The 24,369-nt window shown below is 44.7% G+C and overlaps 1 protein-coding gene across 7 annotated transcripts in view; it reads left to right on the top strand.

Moving 5' to 3' along the window:
• Positions 1–1,896: 1,896 nt before the first annotated feature.
• Positions 1,897–24,369, top strand: part of LOC121232936 (protein patched homolog 1-like) — a 112,316-nt gene continuing 89,843 nt past the window's right edge. For 4 of the 7 annotated variants that reach the window (XM_041121434.1, XM_041121435.1, XM_041121433.1 and 1 more), the window contains exons 1-2: positions 1,897–2,587; positions 4,211–4,403. In XM_041121434.1, coding sequence (XP_040977368.1) covers positions 2,384–2,587; positions 4,211–4,403 — 397 coding nt within the window. In that variant the 5' untranslated portion in view covers positions 1,897–2,383. Of the gene's footprint in view, positions 2,588–4,210; positions 4,404–22,791; positions 22,862–24,369 lie in introns of those variants that run through there. The other 3 variants (XM_041121438.1, XM_041121439.1, XM_041121440.1) reach the window with 3 other exon arrangements.

Genomic DNA, 24,369 nt, shown 5'->3' with positions numbered 1-24,369 from the left:
AGTGCCAAAAAAGTAAACAATCATGTATAGTTTAAGAAGTGTTTAGCGTGGCCAGGCAGGCTGCGTTTCATTAATTTTTACACTAAAACATATTAAAATTGGCTATCCTCCGGTTTCAGTTTTAAAGAATGAGCCCTAAGTTGAAACAGGCTAGCTACTGTGAGGTTTTAAATCCCTCAAGTTGTTGCAAATATTTTGATAAAGAAATTAAAATTTGATTATATAAAAGAGTTTGGTTTGATTAAGAAGTAGAAAATTGTAAAGCATAGGTATGGGAGTGTTAAGTTTGAAATGTAGTCATAGGAACTTAGGAACTTTAGAAAATGTACTACGTGTAACCATACGAATTCAAGTATTGTCTAAAATCAGTTAACCACAGAAACTTTGACAAAGATTTGTTGATTTGTAGTGTTTTGTTTTAAGAAACTAAGGAAACCGTTATGGACACCAGTTTGCTGCTTGGAAACCCCTTACCCTTCCCACCTCCCTCTAATTATCGAGGATTCTAATCAGTAGAGTTAAATGAGATTAACCAACGATTGTTTTAACACAAGAATATTAATAAGATGGTGTGACTGAAGGACCAATTATTAGAAAGGTTAAATTTAAGAATAGACATAGTATGCATTTTTATGTAAACTAATATAGATGATGGTGAGAATCATACTGCACAGAATCACCTAAGAGAGGTCAAGAAGCGGACAAGCGAGGAAGACTATGGAAGACCACCAGAGGGCTTCTGAAGACCACCAGAGACCTTCACTGCGCCTGCGTGAAGAGACATTTACATATGCTAATGATTTATCGGAAAGTTAATGATTATGTATAACATTTTCCAGAAATTTAGTGAATATGTATAACAGGTGTGTATTTAACCTGCACAGTTAGACTAGACAGGTGCACACGATAGGTGGAGCGATCCCCTGTGTGCCCAGCGCTGCAATAAAGGAGTGCCTGCTTCTTAACTTCTCATTGCTGTTAAGGAGTTTTATTCCGGATTTCGGTAACAAAGTCATAAGCTTCCACTGTGTTTTTCTAAGTGGACAGGTTGTTTATATTGCAAGGAACTAAGTCACCTCTTTAGTTAAAAAATAAAGTCAGAGTGAGAAAAATCTGGCACTTCCTACCGCAGTATTCACGACCCTGTCATTATTTCTGCAAGCCTGGAAATTCAGCTTGGACCTCCCAGTATTTGTTGCAGCTTGAGGCCAAGGTATCCCTAAATGGATTTTCTTTTAAGGGCTTTAGAAATTGTTTAATGCTGCTTTCCTCCCGTTTCCCCCCTCTTTTTTAAAAGAAAAAAAAAATCTATATATGGATCGCGAGAAAGTTCTGGGCATGTATTTGTCTAAAAGCATCCCGAACGAAAAAAAGTCTTGAAAAGAAAATGAAGAAAGGAGGGGAGACATTCCTTAATGGAAGTATTGCATGCAAAGAAGGATGGATCTCTTTAAGGCTCCCCCTGAAGCTGGCGATGCACACACAAGGGTTGCTTGCCTGGGTGGTCTCTCTACTTTGATGAGCTGTTGCTAAGCAGCTAAAAATAGTCGCGTTTGCTGAGTAATTTCTACCCTCCTCCAGACAATCCGCCTGGTAGAAACCTAAGCCATCTGACAGCCCCAGGGGTGGGCTTTCAGCTCTTTTTTTCCTCCCTTTCTCTCTCTCCCTTCCGCTTCCACCCCTCCTCTTTATCCAAATGGAGAGAGTCCTTTTTTTTCTTCTTCACCTCATCTTTTGAGCTGAGGGGCTCCAGCTCAGTCCTGCCGCACACACGCCGGGGAAGAGCGGCAGGCAGCCGCCCGCCCGTCGCCGCGGGGCAGAGCGCGGAGCCTCGCCGGCCCCGCGGCTCGCGGGTAGCACCCCGGAGCTGAGGCAGTATGGTGCAGCGCGGCGAGACAGCGCAGCAGCTGCCGCAGCCCGTCGTGCCGCTGCTGTGCCGCCGCCACTGAGCGCCGCCGCGGACAGCGGCTTCCCGGAGGCAGCGGCGGCAGGAGGAAGCGTTTTCAACGGGAGCGGAGGAAAGCGCGGCGGCAACCGGGACGGGGGGGGGGCAGGAGTCGCGCCTGCCCACCCACCCTCCCTGGGTGTGGGGAGCAGCCGCCAGCACCTCGGGGACCGCACGCGATGTGGCAATGGGAGGCGCGGGGTGCGACTCGGCAGGAGCGGCCGCGGCGGCAGCCACCGCCCAACGCTCCGCGTGAAGCGGCCACGCAGCGGCGGCAGCAGCAGCAGCAGCAGCAGCAGCCCGCGGTCTGCAGCGCCGCCGGCCCCCCGCGGGCCCTTCCGCGCTCCGCGGGCCACTACCGGGCTTCGGGCCCCGCAGCAGCGGCGGCAGCAGTAGAACCAAAGGCAACTCCCTCACCCCGCCGGCAGCGGCGGCAACATGGCCTCAGCCGTTAACGAGTTGGAGCCGGAGGCGAGCAGCGGTGCGGGGGGCGGTGGCGGCCACCCCGCCCGGGCGGCGAGGAGCGATAGCGGGAGGCGGCGAAGGACCGGAGGGAACAAGCGCGCCGCGGCGCCCGACCGGGAGTATCTGCAGCGACCAAGCTATTACGATGCGGCTTTCGCCTTGGAGCAGATCTCAAAGGTGCATTCAATCTCTCAGACTTTTTTCAGAGATATAGATACGTGCTAGCACTCTTATTATGGGGGAGGGGTTTTCTCGTGGGGGGTGGAAGGAGGACATGGAAATGAAACAGCCACCAATAAAATGCTGGGAAAAAGAGAGGGACGTCTGTGACTTTAGTGCGGGAGAGAGCGCTCTCCTTCCCTTCCTTCTTGCATATGCTTTCCCTGGTGCGTGTTTGTGCTGCGGAGCGCTCCTCTAGTTAAATTTCCTGGAGGCAGTTTCACCTCCCTCCCGACCTCCCCCGGGTAGTTTGTGGCCCGCTCTCGCTTTTCCTCCGCTTCCTTTGCTTCTCTCTATTCCTTTGTAGCACTCTGCAACTTCATTAACACCGGTCTCTAACCGGAAAAGGGGAGAAAATGAGCGGCTGCTTTCTTGGCAAAAAGTTGTGCTTTTGCGAAGTTCTCCACCGAGTGCCGAAAACGCGACTACCCTCAGAGAGGGGTTCTCATAGCAGAGAAAGTTTGTAACGTTTAACCCAGTGTTCGGAGGAAAAGTGAAACTTGTAAATAAATTACTACCTTAAATCTTCTGAGCCGGTCGTACTGAATCCCCCCGGTTCACTGGCTTTATTGTTAGCGTGGAAACGCCGGAGGTGCAGGAACGCGCTGGAAGCCCGACTCGGGGAGGGGAAGGGGAACGGTCCCAACTGCTAACGTCTGCGAACCAAAGAATGTTCAAAATAAACAACCTCGAGAGACAATGCCTTTCTGCAAAGAGCATTTCATTTCATGGAGCAGATTTCTAGACTTTGTAAAAAGGGGAAAGGCAAAAAAAATCCATGTGGCTGCCCTCTTCCGTTCACAAATATTGTCGTAATTTACAGATGGTTGCTCTGCTTCCTAATTAAGATCGCACAGTGTCTCCAAACTCTATGAAATTAATTTCTTATGATCTTACAGCACTGCTCACCACGTGGATCATGCATTTACTACAAAGTTGTGCTAAGGGCTGGGAATGGGAGAAATGGCAACAAATTCCTACAAAGTAGTTTTCCTTCACCATCAATATCCCCACCACTCCCTGCCATCAGCCCTTTAGAGGTCTAATGAGAACAGGAAAGGGGCCTTTTTTTTTCTTGACATGCCTGTTGAGATTCATTGACATAGGTTATTTCTCCCCTAGAGCCATGAATCTTGCCAGCATGAATGAGTGTGTTGCAACCTGAACTGGTAGGGGTGACTTGAGTGCAAGACAGTATGGGCAGCTTAGGCAGGGAGCAGGCACACATACACAGTCTTGTTTATACGGATTTCAAGCAGTGATGGAATCCCAAACCTGTGTGGTGGTTTAGCAATAGAATGGTTACCAGCAGGTATGCATCTTGGCCTACAGGAATATTTAATGGTGGTTGCAAGCTGCTCAGCTGAGCCATGGGGTGAAGGCCCTTCACGAAGGACAGCATTACTGTCCTTACTCCAAGGGACACTGTGAGGATATGAGCATTTATGTATAAATAACTGTTCTGCTTCTGTTAGTGCTTGGAGGGGGGCTTTCCCCATATGCCCTCTTGGAATAAGTGTGCCTTGCCTTTGTCAGTGTCTGCCCCAGCCTTTTAACTACTAACCTTTCCTTGCCTTGTAGGGGAAAGCTACTGGAAGAAAAGCACCACTGTGGCTGAGAGCAAAGTTTCAGAGACTGTTATTTAAACTGGGCTGTTACATTCAAAAAAACTGTGGAAAGTTTTTGGTTGTTGGCCTTCTCATATTTGTGGCTTTTGCTGTAGGATTAAGGGCAGCAAATCTTGAAACCAACGTGGAGGAGCTGTGGGTGGAAGGTAAGTCCAAGATCCCCTTTTTTCTGATGCCATCCCTCCCCACATTGCCCCTTCCACCTCAGAAGCTGGATAAAAAGAGCTTGAGACTCTGAGTGTGTGCATGCACGTGTGTGTGTCTATACATATGTATATAATAGACCTTCTTCAGGCTGAGGAGGGCCTGCTGACTGTTTGGGGGCTGGGCTGGCAGCCAGGGGAACCCTACAAAGTGCTGGCTGTGCCCAGCGCTGTGGTGTTTTGCAGGGCTCTGTGAGGCTGGTGAACACGAGAGAGTGTGTATAGGTTGGGAAGGGGTGGGCAGCAGGGCACGTGGCTCCAGGCGGCGCGTACCACTTCACCACCCATGGAGGGCTGCAGGACAGTGGGCTGTGCACTCTGGGTGAGTGCCTGGCCTTGTTGCGCCCAGCCATATTGCTTGTCCACACTCCAACCCCTTTCTCCAGACAGGAGGGCTGCTGGCAGCGGTGTCTTTCTGGCCCCACTGCCAGAGACGGGAGGCTGCACTGCAAGGAGGCCTCCCCTTCACCATTTTGGGAGTGCATGTGCTCGTGGCAGGCCATGAGGAGCATGGCCTAGAGGGGTGTGTGCCTGTGTGTGGTCCTGGGTTTTTTTGACAGCTTTCAACTGTGGGGGAAAAACATTTGTTTCAAGGTTAAAAAAAAAAAAAAAAAAAGACTGCTGAAGTGAAGCCTGGCCTGGCCAGCCCAGAGGCTGTGGCTGGGCAGCTGGGTATGGGGTGGCCGTGGGCACTGCCCTAGACCAGAGGGGAATATGTCCTCCAAAACCAGCCAAAACACTCACCCATGTTGCCTTTGTGTTGGTAAGCACCAGCGTAGGAAGGTTGCTTTGGTAAAGGAGAAAAAATTGTATTGGGAGGCTAGGGGTTTGTGTGCTTCCTTTAGAAATAGCCCCACCCCAGCATGCAGGCAGGGGAATGTGGAGTGGCTGCTTCCCTTGAGGGCCTGGACGCAGTCAGCATCACAGCCCTCCTGCCCAGGGGCCTACTCAGGGTTGCTCTAGTCTGAGGCATCTACTCCAGGTTGTAATTTTTTCTTTTCAGGGAGAAAATATTATTTACTTAGCATCAGATTCCCCCTTTAGCTGTGTTGATGTAAAACCAGACTGACTTTGTTGACAGTGGTAGTTACTCTGGATTTATGTCAAAGTAGCTTACAGCAGAATTTGGCTTATAAAAGTTAATACAGAAAACTGCATAAGTAATCATTAGTAAATACCTCTGTGTGTGTGTTGAGAATTTAGTGCTAAGTGCAAACAAAGTTACCAGCTATCGTAAAGATGGTCTGTCTTGCCTGGCTAGCTCAGCCTGTAGCACATAGGACTCTTAATCTCAGGGTTGTGGGTTCAAGCCCCATGTTGGGTGCCAAAAAGGACTGGTGGGTTGACCCTGACTGGAGGCCAGGTGCTCACCAAAGCCACTCTATCACTCCCCCTCCTCAACTGGACAGGGGAGAGAAAATATAACAAAAGGCTCATTTAATAAAGCAAAAGCAAAGATCACGTGCGAAAGCAAAGGAAAACAAAAGATTTTATTCTCTACTTCCCATCAGCAGGCGATGTCTGGCCACTTCCTGGGAAGCAGGGCTTCAGTACTCATAGCGGTTGCTCCAGAAGACAGATGTAAATAACGAATTCCCCCATTTCCTCCTCCCTTTACTTAGCTTTTATTGCTGAGCTGACTTCATATGGTATGGAATATCCCTTTCGTCAGTTTGGGTCAGCTGCCCTGGCTATGTCCCCTCCCGAGATCTTGCCCACTCCCAGCCTGCCAGTGAGGGGGTGGGAAATGTTGGAGAGACAGCCTTGATGCTGTGCCAGCACTGCTCAGCAGTAGCCAAAACACTGGTGTGTTATCAACACCTTTCTAGCTACCAATACAGAGCACAGTGCTATGAGGGCTGCTATGGGGAGAATTAACTCCATCTCAGCCAGACCCAATACACATGTGGATGAGTTATAGCATATAGGACCAGATTTTATCTTTGCAGATGACAGCCATATTGGTGTCAGGATGAAGTTCATGGATCATTTAGTGAGTATTGTTCTTTCTATTTTGAAAAATAATGTGCTACTAATTGAACTTTTTTGGTACATGTAGTTGAGGAGCCCAAAATACAATTAAATCAGCCCCCACAGCCCAGAAAAATAGAGCAGGCACTGCAGGATCCCACCCATAGGCAGAGATGTACATTCAGAATCTGTTCTGGTCATTAGGTGCTGTGCACCTTAATTACTAATGCAAACAGTTGTGAACATTTTTTTTTCCTTGACATTTTTTTCTTAATTCCTTGTGAGATTGTTGTGGCAAAGTTTCTTTTGTCAATTTTTGCTATTACTTTTTTGTCTCTGCCTTTTTATACGTGTTTGTTAAATAATGTTTGATTACAGTCCCATCTAGCACTCGTCCCTGAGGTTTATTATCCTGATATTACTGGGGTTCACTTACTAGGAAGGGTAGTCCCATCTTATGCCACCTGCTTCTCCGGACAGTTTAATAAAAGAAACTGCTTGCTGACAACACCTGTGTGACTGGCCCAGCAGTAAAAATGCAGTTCTCAAGGAAAAATCACAGAATCACAGAATGGTTAAGGTTGGAAGGGATCTCTGCAGGTCATATGGTCCAACCACCCCTGCTCAAGCAGGGCCACCTAGAGCTGGTTGCCCATGACCATGTCCAGATGACTTTTGAATATCTCCAAGAAGGGAGATTCCACAAACTCTCTGGGCAACCTGTTCCAGTGCTCAGTCACCCTCACAGTGAAAACAGGTTTTCTTTATGTTCAGACAGAACCTCCTGTGTTTCCGTTTGTGCCCATTGCCTCTTCTCCTGTCACTGGGCACCACTGAAGAGAGCCTGGCTCTGTCGTCTTTGCACCCTCTCTTCAGGTATTTATATACATTGATGAGATCCCCTCCTGAGCCTTCTCTTCTCCAGGCTAAACAGTCCCATCTCTCTCGGTCTTTCCTCATATGTGAGATGCTCCAGTCAGTCCCTTAATCATCTTCATGGCCCTTTGCTGAACTCTCTCCAGTATGTCCATGTCTCTTGTACTGGGGAGCCCAGAACTGGACACAGTACTCCAGGTGTGGCCTCACCAGTGCTGAATAAAGAGGAAGGGTTGCCTCCATTGACCTGCAATTGGAACCTGCTGTGTACAACACAGGGCAATCCATGATCTCCTACAGAGGTCACCCCTGCAGCACACCCCACCACCCCCCTCACCAAACCCCTGCCAATTATTTTGATGCAGCTATTACATTCTAAATCACTGATAGGTCTCTGTCAAGTTCCATCTTGACAGATATCCACATCACTGCTCAGGGTTGATGCTCATTGCTGAAAAGCTCATGCATCAAAAGAATAACTTAAGTATTTAAAATTCCTCTTTCATCTTTAAGAGTTTTAACTCAGTGAAACTCTAGTTTAGTCTAGAACAGTGCGACTGTTTTTCAGTCACTGAGAAGGTAAAGGGTGAAACCTGAACTCATTGAAAGCAGTGGCAGAACTTGGAATTACTTTAGTGTAGCCAGGCTTTCACCCAGCATTTGTACAAAACTGTACCAGACTAATACATGACAAGTGCCCCCACTCTGCCTATTATGGGAAGGGCAAGAGGAGGATCTTGTTCTGTAGGACTGGCACCCCCCCCAAGTTGTAAGAACACGGTTCCTTTTGCCTTTCAAACTTCAGAGGAGTTGAATTTACTCGAGGCTCCAGAAAATTAATCTTCATTATTATTTCCAAACTTATCACGCTGTGGCTAATGTCTGTGCCACAATGTGCACTATAAATCCGTGTTTGGAAGGGTCTGTTTCCTTTTCTGTTGGAACAGAACATGTATGCTTAGACAGGGCACTGCCTTGGTTGCACCATTCCTTTCTTCCTCTCTCCTGAGCTTTGAGTGAATGCCTGCACCCTGGGGATTTTGCTGGTTATGAACAGATTGAGATGGGCATTTTTGTAGTACCAGAGAGCTTGGAGATTTTGGTGCATAAATCCAGGAGTGAAACAGAACAGTTGAAAGCCACATTACTTTCTTGTTCCCTATGCCACTGCTGTTGAGCAGGAACAGAGGGAATGTAGGTAAGCAGTAGGGCTGGCTCAGCAGTAGGGCAGGCTGCTGCTGGAGTTGTGGCACCATGTGGAGATATTGATGAGTGGTTTGAGGCCTGCTAGTTCCTATTACTTGTTAAGTGGACTCTTTTGTAGAGAATAGGCCTTCCTTTCTCATTATTCCTCAGCAAACACTGGGTTCAGACAAGAGTGAACTCTAAAAGCCATGGACACTCAAACTTGCTTTTAACAGAGAATGCATTAAGGAAAACTCCTCATCCGGACTCCATCTATTTTCATGATTTATTTTTTCTGTGGGAAGGGATGGTCCAACAACTGTTACTAAATAGTATTTGTGGTGGCTCCTCAGAAAGGTAGTAATATGCAGAGTGTATGCACGTGTCCTGGTTTCGGCTGGGATAGAGTTAATTTTCTTTCTAGTAGCTGGTACAGTGCTATGTTTTTGAGTTTCGTATGCGAAGAATGTTGATAACTGATGTTTTCAGTTGTTGCCAAGTAATGTTTAGTCTAAAGTCAAGGATCTTTCAGCTTCTCATGCCCAGCCAGCAAGAAGGCTGGAGGGGCACAAGAAGTTGGGAGGGGACACAGCCAGGACAGCTGACCCAAAGTGGTCAATGGGGTATTCCATACCATGTGACATCATGCCTAGTATATTAACTGGGGGGCGGATCACCACTCGGGACCTAACTGGGCATCGGTCAGCGAGTGGTGAGCAATTGCATTGTTCATCACTTGTTTTGTATATTCCAATTCTTTTATTATTATTGTCATTTTATCATTGTTGTTATTATCATTATTAGTTTATTCTTTTCTGTTCTATTAAACTGTTCTTATCTCAACCCACGAGTTTTACTTTTTTTTTCCCCCGATTCTCTCCCCCATCCCACTGGGTGGGGGGAAGTGAGTGAGCAGCTGTGTGGTGCTTAGTTGCTGGCTGGGGTTAAACCACAACAGCATGTAACAGTTTTTGACCGCTCAACAAATTTAAAGGATATTACATGCAAGTGAATGTTTCAGTTATGTATAACTGTTAGGAGGCTCCAAAATATGACAGCTTCCAGGTGTATAAACTGACTGATTGCTTTGTTTAGATTATGCTCCACAGCAGATGCTTAAATTAGTGCTGGCTGGACAAAGCTATGGGAGATTTGTCTGGTTTCCACAATGCCATGTTTATATTTCATTTGGATTTCTCCTTCAAAGATGACCTCCCTATGACCTGTTGGAATTGTGTCACTGGGATGCTAATTTTACCGTGTCTGTGACTGCTTTCCTTTTGGTGTCTAATGGAATATGTTCTCATCTTGATACTCATGGATTTTTATGCATGACTCTCGTTAACATAACAGTGAATTATGCACTTCAACCTATGAGCAGTCAGGTAAAACTGTGCTTGCAAAGTTTTCTGCCCCACAGCTAGCTATTTAAGAATATTCTGATTGGTTAAAATACTATTTTGGTTATAGACCTTGCAGTACTGTTCTTTGTCAGGCTTTTTCCCCTGTGTATAGAATTAAGTTCAGTCTTCCAGCCTTTGCACAGTGTTTTTTCTCTCCAAAGATGATGATGTGGCTATACATGGTCCTAGCTGTTCTTTTTGGAGTTCAGTAGGAGCTAAAGTGCAGAATTTTACTGAGCAGTTCATTATTCTTTGTCTACCCCATGTGTCTACCCTACAGTTGTATATATTTTCTTAATCTTCCTTATTTATCTTCAGTATGCCTTTGCTTCTCTTCATTTCTCTAATCACTCCAGTTTTGTACTATGTAGGAAGTCTTTCCCTATTTGTGATTGTTAGTAACTATCTGGGAAAACTTGAAGAAGCCAGTAAAACTCCTTAATGGCTAAGTGACAGTTCTACAGTAAGGAGTGTAGTCTCCTGTCAGAGTTTAGAAAGATATAGATACACAACATCCGCTATTACTGGTAGAAACTATGAGTTTCTACTGTTGATGCTTTACTGAGGGAGCAGATTTCTGAGATGGTGCCTCACAAGAGAAAACTCAGTGCTATGGAGTATGATTTGGAGTCTCCATCCTTGGAGATATTAAAAACCTGACTGGACACAGTCCTGGACAACCCACTCTAGCTGATCCTGCTTGAGCAGGGGCGTTGGACTAGATGATCTCACGAGGTCCCTTCCAACCTAAATGATTCTGTGATTTCTGTGTACTGAAAATGCATAGTATCTTATAATAGCCACTTTATTTCTCTGCCCATGAATCAAGAGGGAGAACAGGAAAATGTTTGGCTCCTGTTTTGCATGATCTGTGCTATTTATTTTTCTATTTACAGTATGCTAAATATGAACAATGAATGCCAGATGTTCATCCTTGTTGTTCATCCAGTGATGTTGGCTTGTAATTTGACCCATTGTGTATTGTAGGGTCTTACTAGGAATAGGTGGAATGGAATTACAAGGAATAACTTTGAATTCAGAATTTAAAAAAAAAAATTCTTATTCTTCTTAGCTGTATAAACTTATTTTTTTTCTTTAACAGGAAGGTTTAATAACCATAAATACAATTTACTTGCCTTTTTTTTTCCTGTTATTTTTATTCAGCATCACCTCAGTTGCTGTAAACATCCTGAATTTGCAAAAATAGCAGTTTTCTGAGGTAAAAAGCCCTTTATAGAAACTGCTGACCATATATATATTTTCATGTATGGGAAGATTTTAATTTTGTTGTTTAGAATTAATGTCTTGGCTTTAACTTCTGCATGGTTTAGTGGGCATGGATGATGGTTGGACTCGATGATCTTGAAGGTCTTTTCCAACCTAAATGATTCTATGATTTTATGAGAGGAAATGGCCTCAAGTTGCGCCAGGGGAGGTTTAGATTGGATATTAGGAAAAATTTCTTTACTGAAAGGGTTGTCAGGCATTGGAACAGGCTGCCCAGGGAAGTGGTTGAGTCACCATCCCTGGAGGTATTAAAAAAGCACGTAGACAAGGCACTTCAGAACATGGTTTAGTGGGCATGGTTGATGGTTGGACTCGATCTTAAAAGTCTTTTCCAACCTAAACGATTCTATGATTCTATGATTGTGTATTTTGAAAACTTAGTTGTTGCAGTCCTTGAGCAAAATATGAAGTAAGGGAATGAGGAAAAACATAACCTGACTCCTTGTATGAAGATGCTGTTCCTTTAGAGAATTGTACAGAACTTCATTCCAGCTTCAAATATGCAAGTCTTTGTTGTATATTTGAAACATCTGTATATTGCTCATGCGCAAGAAAAAGCTGATATTTTAAGGCACATGTGCATTGTTGTGCACCCATATACCTGAAGCTGGAACTGAGCCCTTGAACTATAATATGGTCTTCATTTATTAACAATAAGATAGATTAAAAGAAACAGCCTTCTCTTGTTTGCTAGTCCAATGCATTTCTACTTTTCAGTCAGTAACTGAAAGCTAAGTGCAACAAAGTAGAAATGAGCACTGTTAAGTCAACTTGTATGATTCCACTCACCCCCCAGAATCATTACTTACGGGCTTCTGGCCTCTAGCTCAGGAATCCTGCCCAAAAGTGCCAGATGTCAAGTATTGCAATGTAGTGTTCTGTGCCATGAGATCAAGGTGGTCCATCTATTTAAAAAAAAAAAAGGGGAAAATCCACACACTGAAATAGGCACAGTAGCTGTAGTGTTATTTGTGTGTTTGGCTGCACAGCCAGTATTTTGGAGCTGAAAGAGTGAAAATAAATTAGTGCTTTGAACTGGCAGATAATAATAACTGAAACAGATGCTAGAAATCAAGATATGGCTTGGCTGAGTCTGCTTAATTTAGTGAAACAGGGTTATAATATGTAAATTATTAGAGAAAAGTAAAGACCTTGGATGTGTGCAGAGTGGAAAGGGGTTATAGGAAGTTATTTGTATGTGATAAATTATATTTAAATAGCTACAGGAATGTAATCCCAATGCAGATCTGAGTGTAGTCTCCTTAGTGAGATAGCCAGAATAAAATAAGCTTTAGGAACTCATTTAACCTCTCCCTTCCTGCTGACACTAAACTATCATAATATAAAAAACCCACCCATTGCAACTTTACATTTTTCTTTGTAAGTTACCTTTTCTATAATGGCAAAAAGAGTACAGTTATTTAAAAGAGATATTTTCCTGTACTAGTTTTCCTGGAGGGTGTTTCTTGTGCGTTTCTCTTGTTTGATTGTCCACTTGGGCCTGACTGTGATTTCATTTACATTGGTCTTATTCTACTGACTTCTTGAGGGGAAGTTATTCCTCATACTCAGAAAAGAAGCCCTTGCTATTTAGAAACTGATGCTGTTTAAATGGTAAATAATAGAAAATATGATATTCTAGTGCAAGTTATTAAGACCATGAATAAAAATAAAATTAAAATGTGTTTATTATGGCTTTCAACTGTAGATAAAAGCTAGCAACTCGAGAGAATTGTGATCAGGCCTAAATATCTAGCTAGCTAGCTCTTTCTAGAGATTTGGGGAAATAGGATGACCTTTTTTATTCCTTTTTTTTTTTTTAAATAAGCTACAGTTTCACATAGCTGGCAAAAGAAATCTTTCCCCCTTTTTGTTTCCCATACCAATTGATTTATCATTTTGCTTGCAAGCAGACTTAGAATGTTAGGGCAGGAACACACTCATTTTTTTTCTCGGAACCTTTTTGTTGAGGACAGAAACCAGTTGACTTGAATAAATTTTTCTGTGGTCTGAATGAAGCCAGCAGCGTGGAAAAATCTTGCCATTCAGATCCATCTGAATGTACATTTCAGCCACACAGTAAGCTGTATTGGTAGGCAGTGGACTGCTAAACACAACCATTTTTCGCAGCAGAGCGTTAGACAGGTGATTAGCATAATTAGCACAGAGTAGGCTATACATATGGTAATGTTAAGCGTGTAAATGCTAGCTCCAGTGTAAAATTTATGTCAGGGGTCGACAGAGCTGTGTGAAAGTATTGTGTTACAGCTGCAGGTCAAAGCCTCCATTGCTTTACCTCCTTTTCTCATGTTGGTGAATGTGTTAAACCGAAGAGAAAGACAGGCAGAAATATAACAGATAAGGCTTTTCACAGAACTGGACTGTTCAATCAAGAGGGACTGCTCTTAAAAAAAAAAAAAAAGAAAAGAAAAAAAGCCCCAAAACTACACACACATGCAAAACAAAAGTTCCCCTCTTTCACTATAGATTTTGTTTTGCATCATGCAGGCTACAAATGTGTTGCTGTCTTTGCATGATGCCCTTATGATGGGGGGAGGGGTATCTTTGGGGAGAAAGGTAAGAGTTTGGTAATTGTGCTTTAAGGAACAAAAACAAACAAAAAATTGAATTCTGCTTCTCCTTTCTGCATTCCAACCCACAACTTATTTTTTTGTCTCTGTTACTTATTGCACTTAGGGTCTAAGAATTAAATAGCCTTGAAGGTAACAGCATTATATGTAATAAAATCTCAAAAGTGCAACAATCTTCAAGTTGCATGACTGGTTTTAGAATAAGTGCTAAAAGTTCCTCTGTGGTTTTGTGTGTGGGTTGCTACACTTATTCCCCAGGTTCCTCCTAAACCACTAAATTTTTTATAAATTTAAAATTACTAATAAAGATTTCTTGTTTTAAAGTAATACAGCTTTGAAGTGTACACATCTTTTTAAACAGCTGATGGGGAAATCTGTAAATTTCTTTGTTGCCATAAACTGTTCATTCATATATTTCACATTTGCAACTTTTTTCTTTTGTATTGTTTTGTAGTCGGCTATAAGGAGTGGTGGTGTTGACAGAATATAGTTCCCACCACACTGACCTTGTGATGAAACTTCTTCACAGCCACAGGGAGTCCTTCTGAATCAACCCCTAATCCAGCTAATCCTGATCGCAACAAAATCATGAAAGTGGTTCCTGGTGATGTGTGTTTCCCTGCACAGATGTGGAGAGAAGGAAGCGTTAGAAATAAATCAATCCAGAGTGATGTTCTTCACAGGCTGGGGGAGCCTGTGTGTGAAGCTGGGGGCTTCCATTGTGTTCTGCCCCATGCGGCTTCAAGTGGAAAGACAATGAAAGGAGGGCTCACTGTATAATGGTGAAAATAGTGCTCAGTGCTGAGAGGTGATGTCAACTGCACAGAAAATGAGAGAAGGGAGCTGGGGTTAATGTTATGCAACAAGCTGAATGCACTGATAGAGACCATATATTGCAAGCACTGACACTGTCTTTATGTGGTTTTTAGGAAGTCTTAACTAATTGTACAGAAATCGGTTTAATAAAATCTCTGGTATTTTATGTATACTTGCTACAGCAGGGGCATTTTTCCTCCTATTTCTAGAGATTCTAATAATTTTGGGTTTAAAGGGAGAATAGATAATTTTTGCAATGTGGTAGGATTGGTAGTGAAGTAAAATTATCTGAATGATCAGGCTAGCCAAAAGCAGAAAGTAAAGATTGTTTTGTGGGGTTTGTTCATTCATTCATTTGTTTAACTTTCTTTTCCAGTTCTTTGTGTTTTAGAACTTAGACATATGGTCACACTCTCAGTATATCTGACAGGAATCTCTAATTACATTCATACACAAAGTCAAATGTGCTCTTTACTGCTTGGTGTGAATAGCAATCAAACTAAGAGAAATGGGCCTCTTGACAGATGCAGCACTGTCTTGGGAGCTGGTGGCCAGTAAGAAATATTGAGATGGGGGAGCGTGACAGGCAGCAGGTTCAGTGCTGGGGGGAGCAGTGACCTGACTGCGTCCAACAGTGAGAGCAGTTTTGCTTCAGTGCAAAGCCATTCAGAAGGAAGCTGCTTAGGCAACAACGGATGGTACAGCAAGCAGCTAGTAGGGAATACTTGGAAGAAACTGCACCCTGTTTCATAACATGTTCATTCCTTTCATTTTTCTATATGTTAGTTTTGCTGTCTCCTAAAAGCATCATTTTGGAAATGGTATCCCCTAAAAGGTTCTGGATAAAGAATTTGTCTTGACTGTTTTCTGTTCCGTTAAAAATTGGTATTCAGATTTTGTGCTACTCCATATACAGATTAAATTTGTGCCATCCCAGGAGTACAGATGAAAAGGCTTAAAAATGCTGCTTTCAATCACACAGGAAAACAATTACATATTTGAGGAAAGGGCACTGAGAGGTTAAATGAAAAGTTGGATCTCAGGGAAAACTGACATCTATGGAACAACACAACAGATTGTTTTTAATGTATTACTTAGCAGAAGCTCTTAGTCAAGTTAAAGTAAGTTAAAACAATTATATTCAGATGTTTTAAAATCATTGGGTTTAGACCTTGAAACCCATTACATACTCTGCTCAGCAGAACTCCTGGAAACTTTAGAGCACAGAAGCTGGTGAAAGGTCTAGAGAACAAATCTTATGAGAAGAGGCTGAGGGAACTGGGGTTGTTTAGCCTGGAGAAAAGGAGGCTGAGGGGAGACCTTATAGCTCTCTACAACTACCTGAAAGGGGGTTGTAGTGAGGTGGGTGTCGGTCTCTTCTCCGAAGTAACAAGTGATAGGACAAGAAGAAATGGCCTCAAGTAGTGCCAGGGGAGGTTTAGATTAGATATTAGGAAAAATGTCTTCACCGAAAGGGTTGTCAAGCATTGGAACAGGCTGCCCAGGGAAGTGATTGAGTCACCACCCCTGGAGGTATTTAAAAGACATGTAGATGTGGTGCTTAGGGACATGGTTTAGTGGTGGACTTGGCAGTGTTATTTTGCAGTTATTATTTTCATTATTAGTTTTTTCCTTTCTGTTCTATTAAACTGTTCTTATCTCAACCCAAGAGTTTTACCTTTTTTTTCCTGATTCTCTCCCCCGTCCCACTGGGTGGGGGGGAAGTGAGCGAGCAGCTGCATGGTGCTTAGTTGCTGGCTGGGGTTAAACCACAACAGCAGCCCAGAAAGCCAATCATATCCTGGTCTGCATCAAAAGAAGCGTGGCCAGTGGGTTGAGTGAGGTGATTCTTCCCCTCTACTCTGCTCTCGTGACACCCCCACCTGGAGTACTGCATCCAGCTCTGGGGCCCCCAGTACAAGAAAGACATGGACCTGTTAGAGCGGGTCCAGAGGAGGACGATGAAAATGGTCAGAGGGCTGGAACGCCTCTCCTCTGAAGAAAGGCTGAGAGAGTTGGGGTTGTTCAGCCTGGAAAAGAGAAGGCTCCAGGGAGACCTTATTGTGGCCTTTCAATATATAAAGGGGGCTTATAAGAAAGATGGAAAGAGACTTTTTACCAGAGCCTGTAGCGATAAGACAAGGGGCAGTGGTTTTAAACTGAGAGTAGGTTTGGATTGGACATAAGGAAGAAATGCTTTATGATGAGGGTGGTGAGACACTGGAACAGGTTGCCCAGAGAAGTAGTAGATGTGGATGCCCCGTCATTGGAAGTGATGATGGTCAAGGTCAGGTTGGAATGGGCTTTGAGCAACCTGATCTAGTGAAAGATATCCCTGCCCCTGCAGGGGGGTTGGAACTAGATGATCTTTAAAGGTCCCTTCCGACCCAAACCATTCTATGATTCTATGATTGGTGTGCAAATGTATACTAGAGGCGAACAGTTTTGGTTTTCTGAGTGCTTCTCACTTAAGATGCATGAAAGCATTTTATTGTGTGGTGACTGGGTGTCATGATTTAACCCTTGTAGGCAGCTGTGCTGGTTTTGGCTGGGATAGAGTTAATTTTCTTCATAGTAGATAGTATGGGGCTATGTTATGGATTTGTGATGAAAACAGTGTTTATAATACAAAGATGTTTTTGTTATTGCTGAGCAGTGCTTACACAGAGTCAAGGCCTTTTCTGCTTCTCACACCACCCCACCAGCAAGCAGGCTGGGGGTGGGCAAGAAGATGGGAGGGGACACAGCCAGGACAGCTGACCCCAACTGACCAAAGGGATATTCCATACCACATGACGTCATGCTCAGCATATAAAGCTGGGGGAAGAAGAAGGAAGGGGGGACTTTTGGAGTTACGGTGTTTTGTCTTCCCAAGTAACCCTTACACTTTATGGAGCCCTGCTCTCCTGGAGGTGGCTGAACACCTGCCTGCCAATGGGAAGTGGTGAATGAATTCCTTGTTTTGCTTTGCTTGCATGCGTGGCTTTTGCGTTACTTATTAAACTGTCTTTATTTCAACCCATGAGTTTTCTCACTTTTACCCTTCTGATTGTCTCCCCCATCCCACTGTGAGGGAGGTGAGTGAGCAGCTGTGTGGTGCTTGGTTGCTGGCTGGGGTTAAACCACACCAGCAGCTAAGCACCACACAGCTGCTCGCTCACTCCTCCCAAGCAGGATGGGGTGGAGAATCGGAAGGGTAAAAGTGAGAAAACTCGTGTCTTGAGATAAAGACAGTTTAATAATTTAAAAAAAAGAAGAAAAAAACCCCCAACAACAGAGAGGGGAAAAAACCCCCAAAACCAAGAAAAACAAGTGATGCAAATGAAAACAATTGCTCACCACCAACCGACCGATGCCCAGCCAGTCCCCAAACAGCAGCAGCCCTGGCCAACCTCCACCCCCCCCAGTTTTATTGCTGATCATGATGGCACATGGTATGGAATATCCCTTTGGTCAGTTGGGGTCAGCTGTCCTGGCTGTGTCCCATCCCAACTTCTTGTGCACCCCCAGCCTACTCGCTGTGGGGTGGTGCGAGAAGCAGAAAAGGCATTAATGCTGTATAAGCACTGCTCAGCAATAACTAAAACATCCCTGTTTTATCAACACTGTTTTGGTCAAAAATCCAAAATATAGCCCTATACAATCTACTATGAAGAAATTTAACTCTATCCTGACCAAAACCAGTACATTCTCCACCCCTTATTACATGTTATTTACATTATGCTCAGGTCCTGCACTATCCAATACATCCTCATTAATCAACTCCCCCCTTCCTATCCTTTGATATATACACAGATATCGTTCCCTTAGTCTTTGGACCACTCCTGTAAAATGTCCGTAAAATTTTCATAAATGTCTGTTGAGTTTGTTTAGTCTACGACTTTGGGCTCCATCTGTTATGGCGGTCACTCAGGACAGGAGAGGTGGTGTGTTGCGTGGAGTTATTGGGCACCAAAGCCAACTCAGATCGGGTCACTGCTGCACTTGCACTGCTTCTTGTGAGGCTTGTCCTAACCAAAACCAGTATACTGGGACACTGGGACTGTGACTCAAGTGCTTGGTAACAGGATATAGAGCTTTCACCTTAAGTTCATGGGTTCAGGTCTACCTCAAGTTAAGGATGACTAAAACTTCTTACTGCCTGACAGCTGTTCATTGCTCTTGGGGAAGAAGATGTCATTGTCCTCAGATAGATCTTAGCAACATGGTGTCCATATTGACATCATTACCACTCTCTGCAGGTTCCTGAGAAGGATGAAGTACTTTAACCAGCTTCCATTTAAGTCAGTGAGGAAGTTCAGGAGGAGCAGCAATGTGCTTAATGGTACAGGAGACCAACTTGCTCAAGTCGCATCTCCTGTGTTCTGGCAAAGAACTAAGAGAGGAGCCTGTGGTTATCCAGGGAGGGGGATGACACACACATGAATGACACATGGACACACAAGACTTCCCTCTTCTCTGGAAAAGCCACTCAGGGGCTTTTAACAGGAACTAACATTCAGCAAAAAAGATATCTTGTCCAACCTCCCTCCTCAAGCAGGGTCACCTAGAGCCGGTTGCTCAGGACTATGTCTAGACAGCTTTTGACTATCTCCAAGGATGGAGATTCCACAACCACTCTGGGCAACCTGTTCCAGTGCTCAGTCACCCTCGTGACTCAAACATTGTCATAGTCTTCTCCCAGGCTGGTGATTTAGATGTAAAGAAAGGGGAGAGAGAGAAAAGGGGAGAGAGAGAGAGAAACACTTAGTGGACAGAAGATGGAGAGAAGAGAGGGAAGAGATGGCATGGGTAATCATACAGTGAACAATTGTAAGGCCAAGCATTAAGAACAAAAATCCACATAACAACATGAGTCCAATGCTAACAAACAATTTTCCCCACCCCGTGAGTCCCAAGGACGTTAGGAGGGAGGTCAGCAACGATCCTCCGTTAAGTCAGTCTCTTGGTTGCATCGCTTGGAAAAGTTCTCCAGTCTTGTCTGTAACTTCTCTCATCTTCTTTCACGCTTCTTCTGAGGAGGTAGTTGCATTGTGTGTGGTGAGACAGCATTCTCTGTTGGTGAGATTTAACATCCCATATACCCCATGTTCTTTTTAACAACAACATCACAAGATTCAAGGTTTCCTCCTTAGGGAAGGAGATAAATCTTTAAATCATCAGAGGAAGGGGGTTTTTTTTGAGCCATGAAAGATCCCCCGGAAGCATTCCAGGAGCAATTTGGTCACAAGATTGGTGATATATAGATTAATGAGGCCAAATTGAATTCCGTTGTACAAACACCTGGATTGGTGTCATTCCAGAGGTACATAAAACCTTGAATCAAATTCCAAGCTAAATCTGGAGAATCTTTTCCCTGTCCTCCAGTGGAAAGGATCAGGATGAGGGAAAAGGCTCCCCAAAGCATCTTTCCCTATAATAACAGACAAAAATTACAAGTAACAATAAACTGATAACACAAATAACAATTAATGTAGTTAGGACTAACACAGGTCCCTTGCCGTCTTTCTCTGTTTCTCTTTGTTTCTACAAAGTGCAAATATAAAACATACATAGATTAAAACGAGGGTATTATCCATTGCATGTGGATTCGGTGGTCTTTTCCATGTGCATCAGTTGCTATCCACGCATACAAGTTCAAAGGGGTTTTAAGGGTCAGAGGCACCTCTCCCACTGTTGGGATGTCCACCAGAACAGGTTGTCCTGGGTAGTATAAGGGTTTTACCGGGTCTTTTGTTTCCCTTTCCCCCAGGAGTAGGGAGGGGGGTTTGGGGCAAAATGTGGTGAACTTGGGACATCCATTTACTCCCCAGCGACTGTTCACCTTCGCTATGGCATCAGGGAGCCATGCAGGCTATCCGGAATCATGGGGCCTAAGGACACGCTTTAGCAGCCCGTTTGTCCTCTCCACTATCCCATTAGCTTGGGGATAGTAGGGGGTGTGAAATACCCACTGTCGTGGTTTAACCCCAGCCAGCAACTAAGCACCACACAGTCGCTCACTCACTCCCCCCCCACCCAGTGGGATGGGGGAGAAAATCAGGAAAAGAAGTAAAACTTGTGGGTTGAGATAAGAACGGTTTAATAGAACAGAAAAGGAGAAACTAATAATGATAATGATAACACTAATAAAATTACAACAGTAATGATAAAAGGATTGGAATGTACAAATGATGCGCAGTGCTATTGCTCACCACCCGCCGACCAACACCCAGCTAGTCCCCGAGCGGCGATCCCCCGCCCCCACTCCCCCCAGTTCCTATACTAGATGGGACGTCACATGGTATGGAATACCCCATTGGCCAGTTTGGGTCAGCTGCCCTGGCTGTGTCCCCTCCCAACTTCTTGTGCCCCTGCAGCTTTCTCGCTGGCTGGGCATGAGAAGCTGAAAAATCCTTGACATTAGTCTAAACATTACTTAGCAACAACTGAAAACATCAGTGTTATCAACATTCTTCGCATACTGAACTCAAAACAGCACTGTACCAGCTACTAGGAAGACAATTAACTCTGTCCCAGCTGAAACCAGAACACCCACTGTATTCCTTCGCCCTTTACCCATTCCTGCACCACCCCAGCAGTAAAGTGGCTACCATTGTCTCATTGGATCGACTGGGGTTTAGGCAGTTAACTGAACCATAGCTTTAAATCCTTTCACCATATTGTCCCTAGTCGCTCTTGCAACCGCTGCCGCTTGGGTAAGTCTCGACACCACTTCCACCCTGACAAGAACATATTGCTTCCTGTCCAACTTCTTGAAGGGTCCTATATAATCAATTTGCCAAGTCTCCCAGACTCCCTTCCCATCTCGTAGGTGGAGAGGGGGTTCTTGTAAGGGATGTTTTTCTAACCGTGTACAGCACTGACTATAAGCAGAAATGATCGTATTAGGCAGAAATGATCGTATTACACAGTTCCCGGGTAACAGGCCAACCTCTGCCACCAGCTTCTTTGAAAAGATCTTTAACCCCTGAATGACCACGCTTCACATGTAACCACTCTAACAGGTGTCCCCAATTTTCTTCTTTGGCTCCTGCCACCATCATAGCTAAGTGAGTTAGCGAGTCAACCCGATTATTCCAGATGTGTGCTGGGTGATTCCCCCCTTGGTGTGTGGCTACCCATCCTACCAAGAAAGTTCCCTGTTTGGCGATACTCAAAATCTCCTATTTTTCTCTTTGCCACATGGGTACCTGGTTAACCTCCCACTGATTCTCTTCCCAGAAGGGGAGCCACTCAGTGCACCCTTTAAACATCGCATATGAATCCATATAAATGAGTACTGGTTCTCTGTTTTCAGCTTCTCTTTTTACCACACTCCAAAACGCTATCAGTTCCCCTACCTGGGCACTTCCCTTACCTACTGTCACGATTTGGTCCCCTGAGTTAACATGCAGGGCTACCGCTCGCTACTTCCAGATCTTTCCCTCTCTTTTGGAAGATGCGTCAGTGAACCACACTTTTTTTTTTTTTTAGATGAGACTTGAATGGAGGGGCAGGTTTTATATATGAGGGAGGAAGTTCTTGAGTTAATTGGGTGTCAGGCAGTTCTAGTATTTGGAGTGTTTTAGGCACTCCATCTTCTATTTGGCATGTGTGACAATAATGATCTAGCTATGCTTGCCATTTCCTTACGGTTTCTCGTTGTGCAACTCCTACAGGGGGTGGGGTTCCCGCCAATATTGGTTTTAAAACCTTAAAGGGCCCTCTCAAGATAATTGGTTGTTGCCGTATGATCTTTTCCGCCTCTTGCAAAGCTAGGTTGACCACAAAGAGGCCCTTTTCCCAAAGTGAGTATTGTTTCTCTGCATCTTTAAAGCTACATGAATAGAATCTGATAGGCCGAGTCGGGCCTTTGGGTCCATGCTGCCACATATGTATTGATAACCCCTGGATTGCAAAACCCCATTCAATGCAGAGTGGGTCTGTTGGATGAATTGGCCTCAAGGCCTGGTACACCCCAGCTTCAAAAATTAGCAGTTTTAAGGCTTCTTCATGGACTAGGGTCCAATCCCAAGAGACCCTTTTGCATGTTAGATCGTACAGGGGTCGGGCTATGATAGAGAAGTCGGGGATGTGTTTCTTCCAAAACACCAGCAGGCCTAAGGCATGTTGGAGTTCTTTATTTGCAGGCATTTTCACTAGTTCAAGGGTGGTCAAGGTTTCGGGGGGAATGCACACTGTCCCACCCCTCCACCAGATACCCAAGAACTTCACTTTGGAAGATGGGAGTTGTATTTTTGTTTGGAATTTGGAGTCCTAATTTTTCTAGGTGAGCAATTATCTCTGGGTCTGTCCCACTACCTTGGTATCAGGGCTGCCAATTAGTACATCATCAATACACTGGTGTATCTTAACCCCTTCTGCGGGAGTGATTTTGGTGAGCTCTTGAGCCAATGCATAATGAACAATTGTCGGTGAGTGCTGATATCCCTGGGGGAGACGTGTAAAAATGAATTGCATCCCTTCCCAAGTAAAAGCAAAGCGGTCCCTATCCGCTTCCTGCAAAGGGACCATAAAGAACATATCTTTTACATTGATGGTGGCTAGGATCTGGTGGGCTTGTTCTTGTATTGTTGCAATCAGCTCGGCCATGTTAGGCACTGCAGCTGTTAAGGGACCTGTATTAGCATTCAAGCACCGATAGTCGATTGTTAACTGCCATTTTCCGTTTGGTTTGCAGACTGGCCACACCAGAGAATTGTAAGGTGAGTGGGTTGGGACAATTACTCCCTGTTCCCGTAGCTCAGTTATTACAGGGGTAATTCCGTCTCTCGCCCCTAATGGCAAGGCATTAGGTTTCACACTGACTATTTTTGAAGGTGGAAGTGCAGGCGCCAACTGCAAAAGCCTCACCGAAACCACAGGGAGTCCAAACTTCCATTCCCTCCCCTTGGAGTCTATCCACGCTCTCCCTTTCAATAAGTTGAGCCCCAAAATGTTTGTTGGTAGCGGTCCCAATATCATTATAGTTTCTGTCGCAGTCTCATCTCCTGGCAACCAGCACTTGACCCAGGCAGTTGCCTGGGGCTGAGAGTTTCCAAAAACATCTGTTATCCAAATTTGTTTCTTGTCAGCAACTATGCCATTATGGTTGGCAACATCCGTTTGGAATGCTGACACCTGAGCACCCATATCTACCAGAAGTGTGACTGGGGTCTTAAAGGGGTCTAGGGGAAAGGTAATTAACAGGTCCCCTTTATTGCTTTCTGTGAGCCTTCTCAAATGGACCCACTGGCTGTCTCCCAGCTCACTTGTTGGGGATGGTGGAAGGGGGTTTCCCAATGGGGGGACGTCTTAATCAATTCAGCCTCCCGAGGAGCAGACAGGGCCACGTCCCTGGGTTCCCGGGATGGGGGAGAAAGGTCCCCTTTGATTTTGTCCCAGCCTTTCACCAGACCTTCCAGGTTGGGAGTGGGCAGCCCGTCCATCACCTCCCTGGGGATTCCCTTTGAGATACCCTCCATCCACAGTGGATATCTTTTATTGTCAACAGGCCGTGTTGGCTTCGTTGGGGGGGGTGGTCAAGAATTGTACGAGGGCTTAGGTTTTTTTTCCCCATTCCCTTCCACCCTCCTAAGGTCCGCTTTGGATTTTGTTTCTCCCTGACCAGTGAATCCCATCCATCTCCCATAATTAATCAATTCCTGTGCTACTTCTCTCCATGTCATCTCTGGGGGGCCTCCCCTTCTTCAGGGTCGGGGTGCTCTTAAGCGATCTTGTAATTGCACCGCATACAATTTCAAGGCATCAGGCAGTCCCCTTATAAGAGGATGCAAC

Source organism: Aquila chrysaetos (genome assembly GCF_900496995.4).
Source record: "Aquila chrysaetos chrysaetos chromosome W unlocalized genomic scaffold, bAquChr1.4 W_unloc_2, whole genome shotgun sequence".
Lineage (NCBI taxonomy): Eukaryota > Metazoa > Chordata > Aves > Accipitriformes > Accipitridae > Aquila > Aquila chrysaetos.
The sequence above is the reverse complement of the archived record's forward strand: the minus strand, read 5'-3'. Positions and strand labels throughout refer to the sequence as shown.